The sequence below is a fragment of the Phocoena sinus genome, chromosome 6, assembly GCF_008692025.1.
Source record: "Phocoena sinus isolate mPhoSin1 chromosome 6, mPhoSin1.pri, whole genome shotgun sequence".
NCBI lineage: Eukaryota > Metazoa > Chordata > Mammalia > Artiodactyla > Phocoenidae > Phocoena > Phocoena sinus.
The window spans coordinates 39,300,986-39,317,206 of NC_045768.1; the positions used below are offsets into that span (position 1 = coordinate 39,300,986).

The following is a 16,221-nucleotide window of genomic DNA, read 5'->3' on the forward strand; positions in this document are numbered from 1 at the left end:
ATAAAGTGGTTTGAATTATGAAGTTGAATTTTACTTGGCAGATGAAGTCAGTTCATTGCTCTGTACTGCTGTTTTGTTTGTTCGCGCATCGAGGGGTTAAGAGCAGTGGCTATAGGGCAGCGATTTTCAAACCTTACGGTCTCAGAATCTTTTACCCTTAAAGTAACTGATGACCCCAGAGAACTTCTGTTTATGTGTGTCATATATTTTGAAAATTTTCTGGGTTAGAAATAAAACATTTTAAAATCACTTAAACAGATAAAGAGCTACTTGTGTTAGCATAAATAACATTTTTAATGAAAAATAACTATTTCCCAAAATAAAAAATTGGAGTGGGAAGAGTAGTTTAGTTTTTTTTTGCACATTTGCAGATGTCTTTAATGCCTGGCCTAAAAGTGGGCAGTTGAATTCTCCTCGGCTTCTGCATTCTCTTTGTTGCCATACATTGTTTTGGTTTAAGTATTGGAAGAAATCTGCCCACAGAGAGACACCCTCAGGGTCCTTAGACCAAACTCTGAGAACCTCTGCCATAAAGAAGACCAAGGAGTTCTAAAAAATTCTAGGCTGGCATATAGTCTTGTTTTTTTTTCCTGCCCTTCTTTCTGTGTTGAACAAACATATTTTTTATATCAAGTGCAAAAACCAGGAATTTATGTCGGAGGGAATGTGAGTGTGTGTGGATTGTTATCTGTGGGTCTAAAACTGGCTCATAGATAGTGTATGTTTATTTTTAGTGACAGATTATCCCATTTGCTGGTTTAAGGTTTTATGGTAGGAAAACAAATGAACCTTAATGTAACCTGTTTAACATAAAACCCAGGAAATAAAGGTGCTAAGAACAGAGAGAAAATACGGACACGATTTTTAAGTTTCTTGTTTCTGAAAGGGATGAATGCTAAAGCTAGTAACTTTTGCGAGGTGTATGTTGCTGTTCGGCTGTTTTCTAATTCGCAAACCTTTTTTTTTTTTTAACATAAGCCTGTTTACCAGAGCGCTACTACTGAGCAAAAAAATGACCTAACAAAAGCCTTTATTTCTTCAGGAGTAATAAGAACTTTAGATATCCCAATTAATTTAAAGATGAATTGCACTAAATTTTGGCTGAAGGGAATGCACTTTAAATAGGTCTACTTGAAAGACCTGGAGTTAGAGAATTGACAAGGAGTTGTATGGCTTTTTAAGAAAAATGGTAGAAAGGATGTTTAAATACTCATTCATTTAGCATATTTATTGACCACTTACTATGTGCCAGGCACTGGCTGAGGCACTGCGTATACTTGCTGCCATTTTGCAGTGATATCTTTTAATGTCAAAGTCAAATTATGTGTTGAACGAAAAGCACTGAAATATCTAACTCATGTGATCGCTATTTGGAACATTTGGAAGAGGGAGGAGACTTGAGGGGGCTGTGTGGGAGAGACTCAGGACAGGGACGATCTGTAGACTTAAGGCGGGTTCCTAGTGGACTTCAGAAGGTCCTGGGACCCCTCTAAAATTATATGCAGAGTGGGTCAGTGCTCTTACATAATGCTGAGGAGAGATCATAACATTCATTAAATTCTCCAAAGGGGTTCCTGGCCCAGAAAAGTCTAAGCACTTTTCATCTACTTCAGAGGTCAAAATGGTGCGTCACCATCATTTTCTCAATAAGACACCAAAGTAAGGAGGTTGAGTGTCTTTGGTCATATAGTTAATTAACAGAGGTGGAGATTTAGATCATGTCTTTCTGAGGGACCCTGTTGCCATTCCTATAACATTTCTAAAATTACGTTCACATTTAGAACTTATTTAAAAGTAGTTATGACAGCCATCACTTTATTTAATGTAAGGAGGTGTCTGTATCTTTTTCTTCTCTAGCTGTTGTACTTCACTAGTTGATTGGCAGAGGTAGGACCAGATCCTAGTTACGGACCACCCATCACTTCACTCTTTTCTAAGACGACCCTCAGCAATATAGAGAGCAAGGAGGAAATAAGGTGTGAGGCTTGCTTTGGGGAATACTTCACTCTTGGCCTGTTTCTGAAATTTTATTTTTTTGAATGTCACAGCGTCTCCCAGTGGCTCTTTAGGACCGCGGCACTGTGGGTGTGGGGGGAAAGGGGACAAGTGATAGAAAGAACATGGGTTTTGGACAAAGGCAGACCCCAGTGGAGTTCTGGCTGCACAGGCAAGATTTCTCATCCTTCTATAAAGTGGTGATGGTGGCTGTCTGCAGGGTGAGGGTTTAGGGACCACAAATGGGAAGTCATCAGACATACCGTAGCAAGCCTTTAGGAAAGTCTTCCCTGACTCTACCTGCAGGGTAGCCAGACAACAGTAAATGCGTCGTTAGTCACCGTCAACGTAGTTACTTGTGGTTTCCTTTTTAAAAAATGTGTGAGGCTGTTGTGGAGATGAGGGCTCACATGACCGGTGACCATTCCTAATGATTCTTAGTGTGTCAGCATCACAAAACCCATCCCAGCCTCTTAGGAATTTGATCAGTCTCGTGATGCTCGAATTCATCAAAGGTAAACAGGGACCAGGAGGAGGTGTTTTCGCCTAAATGTTGTTGACCTGACTTATGTCAAGGAATTGCCTGGAGATAAAGGATAAAACTGAAATGAATCACCTGAAATCTCAATATTAAGGCACAGCAGAAAACATTTAAGTTTTCTTAAGCGGTTGCCTCAGTAGATTTTTCTTTTGGCAGAATTTAAAACTCTGTGCTTAAAAACATAGATCTTCTGGGAAAACCGGCATCACTGCCACGAGAAGGGTGACCCCCTGAAGGAAGGAAAGCACTGGCAGCTTCTTGCTTGTCGGGAGTGGCGTGTTCCTGTGCCAGGTGAGGTGTCTGCTCGCTGTGGGGCCGGAGCTTGCCAGGCGGATGTCAGGACCTGTGCGTGACCAGAGAATGTTCAGGTCTTACCTCCCTGAGATCTCTGTGAGGATAGGGCATCTTTAAACAAACAGAAAGCAGGTAGAGGCTATTTTCTCCCTCCACAAACTTTTTTAGGCTTCATTTTGTGTTCTGTAATTAGAAACCTTAATGCCCACCCTTTGGAGCAGATTTTGTAAACTTTTATTTTCCTTTTGGACTGATCATCATCTTCAGTATTCCCTCTAGAACACAGTAAGCAATAAACTTTGTGTCTCGGTCTTTCTGATGAGGAGAGATGGGTTAAGTGGCGTCAGATATCCAGATACCACAGTCAAGTCCTGACCCAGTGCTTTCTAGTTTCAGGACCTTTTCTTGCAGTAGAAGCATCTCATCAGGGGCTGGAGAATGAAGAGCACTTCGAAAACATGCTTCTAGAAAAGGTTTGAAATACAAATTTGATTTTGGCTGTGACCACGGTCCTGATTAGGGGAATGAAGGTGTTACGAGGTCATTTAAAGATTATTTTTAAAGTTATATTTGTTATGAGCTCCAGAGTTTTTTATTGGTTTTATTTTGTTTTACCTGGAGAAGGACGGTGGAAGGGCAAGCTGTGGGTGTACAGAGTTGATGCCGAAGGCATTTTGTGGTTTAGTACTTCTTCCAGCCCAAATACTCACTGGGTGTGTATGTCTGTGGCTCCGTTTTATTCTGAGTATCCTCCTGAGTTGCCCGTCTGCGCCCGACAGTGCCAAATTCTTAGATCGAGGTGCAAGAACACCCTGTTTTTTTCACATATTTTGCCTTTAAACAATATGAAAAATAAACATGTACCCTTTAGGCCTGCTTCACAGCCAGTCTTCCAAGATGTGATTTCCACACGTCTCCACTTGCTTCCACTCTTCACTGTTGACAAGTGGGGATCGTTAATCTTATAGGTTAAAAATGCATTTGTCACACAGAATACTTCAATGACCAACTGGACTGCAGCATGAAGTACCACACAGGGTGATGGCTTAATTGGTACCAGGTGTGGATGAGAAGGCGCACAGATGTGATGGGGTGCGTCCTTACCTCATTGTTTTAATGTTCACTGAGAAGTTAATTGTCAGTGTAGAGTGTGCTAGCAAATTAGGTTCCCACTGCCTTAGTGTAACTGAGGATAAATGAGGTGTCATGAGTTTCCAATCTGTACCTCTGACACAGACACTTTTCCTGTGAGGAGGACACCGTTCCCAAGGGGAATTAGCATGGCAGCTAAAGAAATCCATTTGAATAATGTGTATTATTTTCACATTAGGGAAACCTGTCTCACTTTTGCTGTCTCCATGAACAGGTTTTCCTTTCACATTTGCTGCTGGTGGCTTCAAGGTTTAGACTTGGCTGGCAGAAGAATTGCTTTGAGGTCTCAGGATAGATGAAGGATACATGAATACTCTTATAAAGGGTTTTGGCCACACTGACAATGTAAACATGCTTTCTTTTATATATTCTGGAGTTTACCTTCCAAGATACCTCTGTATACATGAACAACCATTCCTGTTAAATTGCCAAAGAAAAGTAAAATTCTTGGAACAAGACTTTAAAGACTTTTTTTTAATTCATATTAAAGCAGCTGAGTCTCTTTACCTTGGTCTTGAGGGGGTGGGTGTTCAGAGCATGAAATAGAAACATGATTGTCTAGAATGGTCAGAATAAAGGTGGTACAGAGTCCAACTCTTGACATTTTCTTCTGATTCGACTGAATGCTCTTTGAAGTTCAAAAGACTCTTCTACTTACATGGTAAGTTCTTATATGAAGGTATGGTTCCGTACTTGTGTATCTGCATGTTTATTTTTACTTTAAGAGAATACACTGTCCACTTCTACTCACTGGGTTCACATTGCCACCAACTCTCTAGTTAACATGTGCCCACTCAGCAGGGAACGGTTCTGGTGTGTGTTTTTATAAAACATGGTTCACCTATTTGGGAAATGGTGCTCTGGATCTGGCCACTCAAGGAGCGCACACCAGTTGTAATATTGGAAGACCTCCTACTTTTTCTTTTCTCTTCTGAGCAGCTTTTCTGCTCACTCTTGTACCTGTTCTTTTTTTTTTTTAATATATAAATTTATTTATTTATTTTTGGCTGTGTTGGGTCCCCGCCTCTGTGCGAGGGCTCCCCCCAGCTGCGGCGAGCAGGGGCAACCCCCCGTCGCGGTGCGCGGGCCCCTCACCATCGCGGCCCCTCCTGCCACGGAGCACAGGCTCCAGACGCGCAGGCCCAGCAGCTCTGCGGCATGTGGGACCCACCCAGACCAGGGCCCGAACCCGTGTCCCCCGCATTGGCAGGCAGACTCTCAACCACTGCGTCACCAGGGAAGCCCCTTGTACCTGTTCTTAACCATCACATCACTGTTAGTGCAGGAAGTGACCCTCAGGAAGCACAGGGTAACCACAGTGAACAATTTGTCTGTTGTCAGTGCAGTTGCCCACTGAGGTTTTAGGTTCTCAGATATTTCAGATTTTAAGAGGGATGGGTCCCTTCTTGTGGTTCATGATGTTTTCTCTGTTCTTACACCTCATCAAGTCATTTCATGTGTAGTCTCATATATATAAATGGAGAGAAAAGCATGCCTGTTGGGCTAACAGGTCTGTTGGACACTCTGTCTCTGGTACTGAACATTTCAGAGGGCTCTTTTGTTTTCTTCAGAGACTTGTCTGGTCTGCCTCTCCCTTTATCGTTTTACTTGGCTCTGTTCCCGTCAATGTGTGCAACTTGTTAGGTGCAGAAAATCATCATGGTTTTCAAATTTTAGCTTGTTTTGAAGACATAATGGGCTTTTAGATCTTGATATGCTCAGGTTTGTAATATCCCCCATGGGCTGTATGAGACTTCTACTTTGAGTTCTTGTAGAAGACATAAGGTAAATAAGATGATTTTGTTTGGTTCTGAAGAAAATTTTTAAACAAAGGAAAACTTATATACAGTCTGGAAATCCCAGTTCTCAGAACATTTGTAGAAGTCTGCCCAATAATTACAGTGTTTGAAAAAGTCTGGGAGATGATTAAATTTTACCAGCTGCAAGGTGAAATAAAACATCAAGTTTCTTGGCTAGAATTAGAGTATAGCAGTCAGTGTGGTAACACTAATTCTCATGTTGATTAAAAAACTCTGGCAAATAAAAATTTGAAAGGGGAATTTTACTTGATGAATGCTGTTTGGTCGATACATATCTTTCAAGATATGGACTCTGGGAAGAGAAGGCTGCAGCAGCAAATAGGTCTGTGGAACCACTATTCTTGGTGGTTGATGTGGCATGAAGCCAGTGCTGTGAGTACCTGGGCTGCTTTGTTGCTCTCTGCTGGGGTCTTTGTTAGTGTACATCTTGGGTTGTAAATGGCAGGATTCATGAGTGGAAAGCCAGGAACTCGGGACTGTTTTCAGGTTATTTAAAAGTAGGCTGTAAAATGTTCTTTGTTTTTAAATGTTCACAATTTTGTTATGGTGGGCCTCTAACCAAGTAAATCAAGATGTGTCTGTGATTAGGAGGTGGGGGGAATCAGAGATAGCATGCAGTAGGCATTATTATGTCACATTAGAATATTAAGCTCGATAGGTTAAAGAGCCAGTGTGACTTTTAAATGAGAAGTATTTGGGGGTCAAGTATTTGGGTCCAAGTATTTGATGTATATAAACTGAGTTTAAAAATCACTTCTTCCGGGAGCACAGGCAAGTTGACTTAATGGGTGGTGCTTCTTGACTTTAGGCAAATTGCCTTCCCCTCTGAACATCCTCTAGATAAATTGAGGAGGGTGAAGAGGATGGATATGTGTTAAGGTTGCTTTGGCGTCTTGAGAACTTTGGTCCTAATTATCTTCAGTGTTTAGAATGCATGACTTTTTCAGTAACTTAACGCGAAGCAACCTCAGTTTTATTCTTTCACAAACAGGCTTTTAATCAACATTTAAATGTTGATTAAATATTAAATTTTAACGTTAAATTTGAGTCTGTCTTCTCCTTGTTCAAATCTAACAAATCAAGGTAAAACCCTAAATTTTGAAGGATCCAAAGGATATTCAGTCAGTACGCATTTTCAAAATATGTGTAAAGTGGCTCAGAACAACCATGAAAATGACTGTATTCCACTTCTGAGCCCTGAGGAACATAAGACGGTACGTGAGAACAAAACGCAGCATGAGGGAAGACGACTTGATGGTATTAGGAGACGTCCATTACTACCCATGTAGTTACTTTTGGGTTTCTGGGGAGCAAGTGAGGTAGCCAAGAGGATTAGGGTCACCTAGGCAGTAGTTAAGCAAGACTGTTTTTGTTGCCAACAGCAAATGAAGTCCATTAGGCTGGAACTGTTTGCTTAAGTCAAGAACAACAATGAAAGCAGTGTCAGGGCTGGAGGATGTCAGGGACAATTACACACAGCAAGCAAGTTTCATGGGAACAAGGGTAAAAGAAAGTGGTTCGTCTTTGTTGGGGCTGCAGCGTGAGCCAGGCACCCCCTGACTCTGGACTGTGGCTCTCCCAGGCCTCTGCCGCCCATACTCTTTGCTGCCTTGTTTTGAATCAGTTTTACAGCATCAAAGGTATGATGAGACATTTCGTTTTGTAACTTGTCTCAATCTTCCATCTGAATGGAGCCAATTTTCAGATAAGCAAGGGTGCTAATTATCAGCCCCATCTAAATTTAGAAGAACTTTCAGAGCTTTGCAAAACGCATTCAGATGATAGGCCTCACTTAAGCTGCTCAGACAGGAATTTAACTTCTGATACGGAGACGCAGAAGGCTCAAAGCTTGACAGGCTCACAGGTCCAGCCAGAGAAATGTTATTGTTTCTAGCAGAAATTGCATTGTTCCTAATAGGCGTGTCGTTTACTTTTATGTTCAAAAAATCAGATCATTAAAAAGCTGTCTTTGGATGGCTGAGTGGTTTGGAGGCCCCGTGCTAATTACAGCAGGAGGGCTACACAGGGGACCCTGGGGAAAGAGACTTTTAAATTGTGCGTGGACACCGACTCTGTGCTACATTCTGCTGGGCAAGTGGGTAGATGTCAAGTTGAATATGATACAGCCTTGCCCTTAATGTATCTGGTCTGAGTCTGGAGGAGGAGACTTGGGGGCTGACATAATCTAGAACACGGACAGGTGTGTATGGACACTTTTTCCACATGAGCTCAAGCTGCTTCTCCCCTCCCCAGCATGTAAGCACTTTGCAGTTTTAAGTCTCCTGCGACCTGTCAGGCTGTGGGTCTGGGTCAGAGGGATTAGTTTTTAGCAGATATTTACCAATGTAATTAGTTCAGGGATCCAGCCAGCTCACCTTTCAGCCCCACACTGAGCTCAAGACGTTATTCTGAGCTTCTCTATATTGAATTGCATTGGTCCCTCCCTGCTGCTTTTATGTAAGCCTCCTGGCATTTGTGGAGCTTGAACGGTCGTGAATGAGAGCTCAGCTGCTTCAGAGGCAGCCTCTGAAGTGGGCAAAGAGGCTTCAGAATGCCTTCTGATTCCCACTTTTGATTTCCTCCTGTGTGTGTTTGAGCTGAGAACGTTCCCATGGTGGGGTTCACGGTTTTCACGGGGGAGTTTTGAGAGCCAGCCACCTGGCTAATTTCCTTGGGCTGGTTAGGAACGAAGACCCATCCATGGCCTCTAAAAATGGACCATTAAAGATTTGCTCATGGTACGTACTATTGCTTTAGAGATGGTCTAACTTAAAGGTTTCCCCAGGCCCCTTCTATTTTATATTGTGACAGAGAAAGGTAGCATTACTGTTTGTTGGCCCTGGACTCCCCGACTTAGTTCTTCAACATCTTTCAGAAATTGAGGTTATCTGGGCTTTGAGAAAGAAAGTTTTTGCACAGCCCATTCAGCATTGTTCAAGGCAGTAACACACCACTGAACAAATTGCCCCCTTGCGTATGCTAATCCCGCACTTAAAAGAACTCATTGTAACATGTTCTGATGCTTTAGCCCCGAGGGGAGATGGGAATTGAAGGGATGTCACATCGTGTCATGTGACCCTCAAATATCTAAAATGCCTGTTTTCTTTGGGTCAACAGTTCATACTCAGCACATGTGAATGAAAGTATCCTGTGTGGTTTGTGGAAAAGATTAGTCCTTGTTCCCGCTTTTGTGTGTGGGAGCTGGCCTTGCTGTTGAAGATTCACTGGCTGGAATTCCTGCTTTGGGTCTTAAATTTCAGAGCTCTTGGCAAGGAACACCAAATCTTATTTTCAACAATAAATTAGAAGAACTCAAAAGAGTTCCTTCATTGTTACTGTGGAAAATGTGATTTGCCTTTTAGGAAACCATGCTGTTAATCCCACCCGTTCTCTTTGTGTCTTTTTAGAGAGGCACACATTGACTCTTACAGTCACAGAATATGTCTAATAGAGTGATCTCAGGTTTTGCTCATAGGCCATTCTTATTCCTGACCAGGGAGTCTCAGTGGGAAAGAATAAAAACACATCCGCATATAAACAGCAGGCTCCCATTTCTCTAACAGCAAACAGAACAGAAGAACATTTTAAGTGAGCAGGGCCTGAAGGATCCACCAGGCTTTGGATGGCTTGAGTGCATAGTCAGGGTCTCCCTTTTAAGTGCCTAAATCTCTATAAATGTTTGCCATCAAAGTCTTCAGATGAGACGAATTAAATGGAATGAAAGGCCATGTAGGCATCACCTTTCTAAACCAGCTATCACATCCAGGTGGGGTTTTCATGTGTACAGGGAGACCTGGGAAGAAATCTTTGATTAATTTTTTTTGTCTTGCAGAGTAACTCCCTTTTGGTCCCAGACAGTCTAAGAGGCACAGATAAACGCAGAAATGGACCCGAGTTTTCCAATGACATCAAAAAAAGAAAGGTGGATGATAAGGACTCCAGCCACTATGTAAGTAAATAAAGGACTTGAAATAATATTGGTTTGCTTCCTTGCTCAGCTTCTAAGTGAGTATACAAAGGACCTCTAAGATCTTGGTGACAATTTCACATCCCTTAAAATAATAGTATCGGGCTTCCCTGGTGGTGCAGTGGTTGAGAGTCTGCCTGCCGATGCAGGGGACACAGGTTCATGCCCCGGTCTGAGAAGATCCCACATTCTGCAGAGCAGCTGGGCCCATGAGCCATGGCCGCTGAGCCTGCACGTCCGGAGCCTGTGTTCCGCAATGGGAGAGGCCACAACAGTGAGAGGCCCGCATACCGCAAAAAAAAAAAAATAATAATAGTATCAAGAGGATAGATTCTTACATTGTAGGATATTATTTCCATCTTGAGTTGTAAATTATGCATCTGCCAGGCTTAGTATTAAATTTTAGGCTTTCTGCCATAGTTACTCATGAGAGGGAATACAAAATTGTAGGGCTGGCCTCGTGGTGTGCAGCCTGTGCAGCTGCACTGACCCTGGTCTTGCAGGGGCCCTGCCTCACCATTGGTTTCATGCTGTGCTCTCCACCTTCTTCAAATTCTCAATTTTGAGGCTAGGGCCTGCATTTTCATCTTGTCCTAGACCTTTCAAATTTGGTAGCCTGTCCTGCTAAAACAACAAGGGCAAGAATTCGGTGTCACCAACTTACCTTTTTGAATGCCATTCTGGTAGTATATTCAGGCTCTTATCATGTCTTAAGGCAGAGTTCGTCCTCTTCCACAGGGAGCAGTGTAGTGATAAAAGTCCACGGTAAAAAAACCTGGAAGAAACACTGGGGGTATCTCGTTCAAACCCTACAGATGAGATCACACGACTGGATGTGAGGACTCTTGACTTAGATGTAGCTAAAACCACATTCATGAGGAGAGCAAACCAAGCCAAATGGCCATTGGTTCTGGTCTCGGTGTCATAAACATTGCAGCTGACAGATGCCTTGTAGTTTCCTTGTGTGTCCCCGAGTGTCTGTTTCAGGATGCACACATTCTCAGGAACAGCGTGGGAGTAGAATTCAAATTAGGCCACTCCCCACTGACCCTGGAGGAAGAAGTGTCTACCTCTGGCTGGCTGCTGTGCAGGCTGTGCGGAGGTTTCCACGCGAGACCTCTGTCTCCTGCTGGCTGGCGCAAGCCAATGGCTAACTGTGGGTAACATTTCTTGGGCAACATCTCAAGTTAGCGTCAGGTACTGTGTGCTTCTACGTGGCTTGTTTCATTTAACTCTGAAAACAACTCTGTGAGTTTTGTATCATCCCTCCATTTCATTGATAAGGGAAGTGAAGCACAGAGCTTTTAAGTGATTTGCCCAAGGTCAGAATTAGCGGCACAGCCTGGAGACAGTCTGACTCCAGGATCCATACTCTTCATCACCATGTTAGGATTCCCAAAGCGAGAGCCTAGGATTGGATATTTTGCCAGAGGTCCTCAAATTGGTCCATACTTTGTACCATAATAACATCCCAAGAACCCAAGTTGTTGATCTCCCCACCACAGCCCAAGCCTTTTTAGCACATATTTACCCCTTATCTTTTGCCCAGAGCCAGTATCCCACACAAGTACGTTTATACATGGCATCAACTGTTAATAAGCTGGTCAAGAAAGTCCACGACATACAGAAATTTGCAAATTTGCCAATGATAGAATTCCGAGTTGCTCTGTAGATAAGTTATTTAGTAGTGAGGGATCTAGAATCCATAGCTCTGCATGACTTTTTTGTAACCCGTTTGTACTAGGTAATGTCTAGTTGTGTAGGTAGTTGAGGGTGATGTATTGAGATGATGTTGGAGAACCTGGGGCAAAGGACTCCGACCTTAGATGTTTGATGACAGGTGTATACTGTACCATGAAGGTTTATATTTGCAGAAGGGTCCAGTACAAAGCTAAGATTTAAATTTCAGACTACTTAAGGACGCACTGCACAGTTCCATTATAATAAATTAGTTATTTGCTACCTTTTGCCAGTTTGGTCTGTACATTACATTAACTATTTTTATACTGGGTTTTTTTTTTTTTTTTTCCTAAAGGGAATCCCCTTTGGCTTATACTTTGTCACCACCACTCTGGGTTTCTTTCTTTCTTTTTTTTTTAATCAGTGGTTTTTTTTGTTCGTTTTTGTTTTGTTTTGTTTTTTGGCTACACCATGTGGCATGTGGGATCTTAGTTCCCCAACCAGGGATCAAATCCATGCCCCCTGCAGTGGAAGTGCAGAGTCCTAACCACTGGACCACCAGGGAATTCCTGCACCCTGGGTTTCTTAACACCCGACAATGTTTGTGCTTTTCTGTGGGCTTTACTAAGAGAAAGTAAATTTTCTTTAGTATTAATTTTTTCTTTTATTGCATGAAAATATTTCTTTCAATAGCCTGTTATTTTTAATTATCCAGGCTTCCTCATTGGTTGTAATCTTTTGTTATGGCTAATGAATTGCATGGTGCCTTTATAACGATGACTAAAGGTATATCTAGTAACACATTACTGAAGAAAGTAAATTGGGTCTCCCACACTTAATGCTTTAGGTATGGCTAGATAAAACATTTAAGACATGAATTTAGAGTTGAGGGTACCTTTCTAGCTGGACTTGGGGGCCACAAAAAGCTAATGGGTGACACCTGCACTTGTACTAATATGTCTCAAACATTATTTGTGTATTCTTATTTGACAGTGACATCAGTAAAAGAATTGTGTAGATCATAAACCAGGGGCCTGCTCCTTTTTGAGAATAGGACCCATTGCGATAACTTATTTTTCCGTATGTCTCTTGTATTACTCTGTACTAAAAGACATATAAGGCCTTTTGGCTAAGAAAGTAGACTTCTTCAGCCTGCCCTGAATTTGATTTAGGAGTGATCACGTTAAATTGAACAGCTTTTCTGAAGCTTTTTGAAACTCAGTGCGTGCAACCTTGGAGTTTCCTCTGATTAGCCAATTTTATGGCTTCATGTCAAGACATTAAAAGCCCTAATGTAGGATGCCAGGGCCCTCCAGATACTGCCATCCTATCTTCCTTCCATCTCAAGAATATTCCAAGCTGATTGCTAAAGAGCTTTATTCTTATCATGAGGTTAGATCTTGGTACATTATCCCATCCAGTAGCTAGCTTTGTTGTTTGTAGTTTTCTTTATTTAATTTTTTGTAGTAACTAGTAACCCCATGGGAACAGGGTTCAAGTTTGTCTTTATAATTATGAATTGTCCATGAACACTAGAATTGATTGGCAGCCTTCAAGGTGATACACAAAAAAGCAATGACGTGAAATTGTGTTCTTTTTTGTTTGTTTGTTTTTTGCGGTACGCAGGCCTCTCGCTGTTGTGGCCTCTCCTGTTGCGGAGCACAGGCTCCGGACGCGCAGGCCCAGCGGCCATGGCTCGCGGGCCCAGCCGCTCCGCCGCATGTGGGATCTTCCCGGACCGGGGCACGAACCCGTGTCCCCTGCATCGGCAGGCGGACTCTCAACCACTGCGCCACCAGGGAAGCCCGAAATTGTGTTCTTAATTTGAAATCCAGTGGGGAAAGATCTCTGAGATAAGGATATGCAGATTTCAGATTATAAGAGAGATTCAGCTGCTGCAAACATTTATTGAGCCCTTGCTGTGCGCCAGGTTTTACGGCTTGCCATCACCTGTTGTATACACATTGTGATTGTTTAGCTGGTGTGCTGCCGCAGCAGAGTTCCCTGCCTGGGTCTTTGCACGTCCCCAGGTCAGATGCGAAGGGGAGACGGTGGTATTAATTACCAGGACTGGCATTCTGGAAGGGAGCCCAGGTCATTTGCTAGTCTGTCTGCTACCAAGAGCTACAGAAATTTAATTGAGCCTCAAACCCTTTAGTAAATGGCATTAAAATTTCTTTTTTTTCAGGACAGCGATGGTGACAAAAGTGATGACAACTTAGTTGTGGATGTGTCTAATGAGGTAACCATTCTCTTGATCAAACTTTATTTTCAGAGTGACTTGGGAGAGAAAGGAAGTGGAACCACCATATTTTGGTCTTTTGCAACTTTACACGTTAAGGATTTAATGGTTGTTCATGGATGGAACAATAAGTGTCTAAAACCGACACAAACTTTTGTTTCCTTTAAAAAAAAAATTCTGTTTCCCTAACCATTTGGATTCCTAAGTTGGTGTCTGGTGCTCCTTTCGGTCCCGTGCCCTCTGGGCAAAGTATTTGAGCATGAGGGAAGATACGATTATTTCTAGATTTGTTTCTTTATGGTGTCTTCATGGGTGCACTCGCAAACACCATCCTATTCATTGTAATAGCAGTATTAGGTGCACACCCTCAAATCCCCCAAATCTGAAGGACTTTCAGGGCTCTCCTTTAATTTGGCGAATTGGTGTGGAAAGATCCGTCCATTCTAAGTGAAATCACGAGCCCTTTGCTTGTGCTTGTTGAGGACCCCTCGTCTCCACGAGCAAGCCCCGCCCACTCACCCAGGGAAAATGGAATCGACAAAAACCGTCTGCTAAAGAAAGACGCCTCCAGCAGCCCGGCATCCACCGCCTCCTCGGGAAGTTCCACTTCTTTGAAATCCAAAGAAATGAGCTTGGTAGGTCATAAGAACTGTCACTTGCCTATTTAGCAGTTTAGTTTTATCAGGGAACCAGAGGTTCCCTAAAGTATTTGAAATGTGGGGTTTTTACTAATTGAGAGTTACATTTTTAAGGGTTTAAAAGTGAAGCTCATCGTTCTGCTTTCTGTCCCCATGGTGATTACTTTTGCCCTCTGGGTCGTCTATTTTGGGCCATGATTAGAGAGAGATAACAAGCTTCCATGCCCATGTCCTTCTTACTTGGGGGATATGTTCCTGGCGTAGGCTCAGCTTCCTCGCTGGCAAATGGTTCAAATGCCTTAGGTCCTAAGGAGTCCTCATTTTCTTAAGCGGTACACTTCCCCTGGTTTTAGACTGACCCATCCCGTTGGGTCATGTTGTGATTGGGCTGCTGGGCAGATGGTGATGTACTCAAGGTGGCACCAGGGGAAGCCTGGAACTCGGGGAGGGATGTGGGTACATCAGGCCAATTCATGCTTTCAGTCATTCAACAAACATTGTGGAGTATCTCATCTCTTCACTCACCATAAGTGCACCATAACAACCCTGCAGTTAATCCCTACATAGTCCCTCAAGGCATTATCCTATTTCACTGATGGGGAGGGAAGCTGGAGGAATTTGCCAAGTTTGCACAGCTCCTCAGATCCAAGGCCAGAGGGAGCTGGGGTCTCTCTAACCCATGTTCTTTGCTACCCCAGAGTGCTTCTCAGACTATGATTAAAGGGACATGAAGGGTTAAGATGCAGAAGAAGATGCCCTGTGACCCTGTTACTATCTTGACTCCTGAGGGCCCCTGCAGTAGTGGGTCCACTCTGGTTACGTTGGCAAATGGGTGCAGCTGCTGAATGCCAAAGAGTTATTTTTTTAGGCACATCTCTCACAATGATAGGACTAGGTCTAGGGCTTTTGCCCCTGAGATGCCAGTTTGCTTCTCATCAAATTGATGGCTCCGCTGCCTCTCACTGTTAGTCTCAATCCCACTGCCATTAAGCGGCAAAGGTAGAAAGGGGGTCCTCCCTCTGCTATTCTCGATGACCGGGGCAGTCGCTTCTGAGTGACCGGGAACTTTCCTCTGGGTGGTCATCCTTCAAACTTGGCCTAGATCCAAAGTCCACAAGCCTGATGAAAAAATACTTTTTAAAATAAAATCTGCGGAGGAAGGAGTGTGATCATGTTCTGTGTCTCTAGCTAGAGTTTTAATTCTGGCAGGAAGAGGAAAGGTCATCATTTCTCCCTCACAAGTTAATGCTGTCAACATCGTGTGGATTTATGAAAATTGGCTGCGGGAGTAGCTAGAAGGTGCCCAGTGTCCCAGCTGCTGTTGTGATAAATTGTGTAATATGGCTTGGATTAAAAATAATACTCATTTAATTTGTTTAATGATACCAGCACGAAAAAGCCAGCACGCCTGTTCTGAAATCCAGCACACCGACACCTCGGAGTGACATGCCAACGCCGGGCACCAGCGCCACTCCAGGACTACGTCCAGGCCTCGGCAAGCCTCCAGCCATGGACCCCCTCGTTAACCAAGCGGGTAGGGCATTGCCTCTTGTGGGCTGTGTTTTGTTTTTCCCTTTCCCAACTTGATTCGTCAGTTCAGCTCTCATGCAGTTTCCTCGTGAATATGAGATGCACTTTCTGCCCCCCTCCCTCCTTCCTATCTCTGAAAAGCCATGATAAGAAACAGATGTTTGTCCTTGGGTTTCAGCAGCTGTACCCTGTTCAGTCTCTGACTGTTTACATTTGGCTTTTCTTTTATTTCCAAATAATCCAAATCCCAGGGACTTCAATAAAGTTTCTGATAATTATTCCACATGTAAGCTCCTTACCAAACTATCATTGTGTGTCTGAGTTTGCTAATATTGACTGAAACAGCCTGTCTGACCGGCCCA

General features: G+C 43.1%; 1 protein-coding gene across 2 annotated transcripts in view; it reads left to right on the forward strand.

The window, feature by feature from the left end:
• Nucleotides 1-16,221, forward strand: part of TLE1 (TLE family member 1, transcriptional corepressor) — an 89,296-nt gene that overhangs the window by 47,087 nt on the left and 25,988 nt on the right. For both annotated transcript variants that reach the window (XM_032635758.1, XM_032635760.1), the window contains exons 9-12: nucleotides 9,635-9,751; nucleotides 13,638-13,691; nucleotides 14,174-14,326; nucleotides 15,719-15,863. In XM_032635758.1, the coding sequence (XP_032491649.1) occupies nucleotides 9,635-9,751; nucleotides 13,638-13,691; nucleotides 14,174-14,326; nucleotides 15,719-15,863 (469 nt within the window). The remainder of the gene's footprint in view (nucleotides 1-9,634; nucleotides 9,752-13,637; nucleotides 13,692-14,173; nucleotides 14,327-15,718; nucleotides 15,864-16,221) is intronic.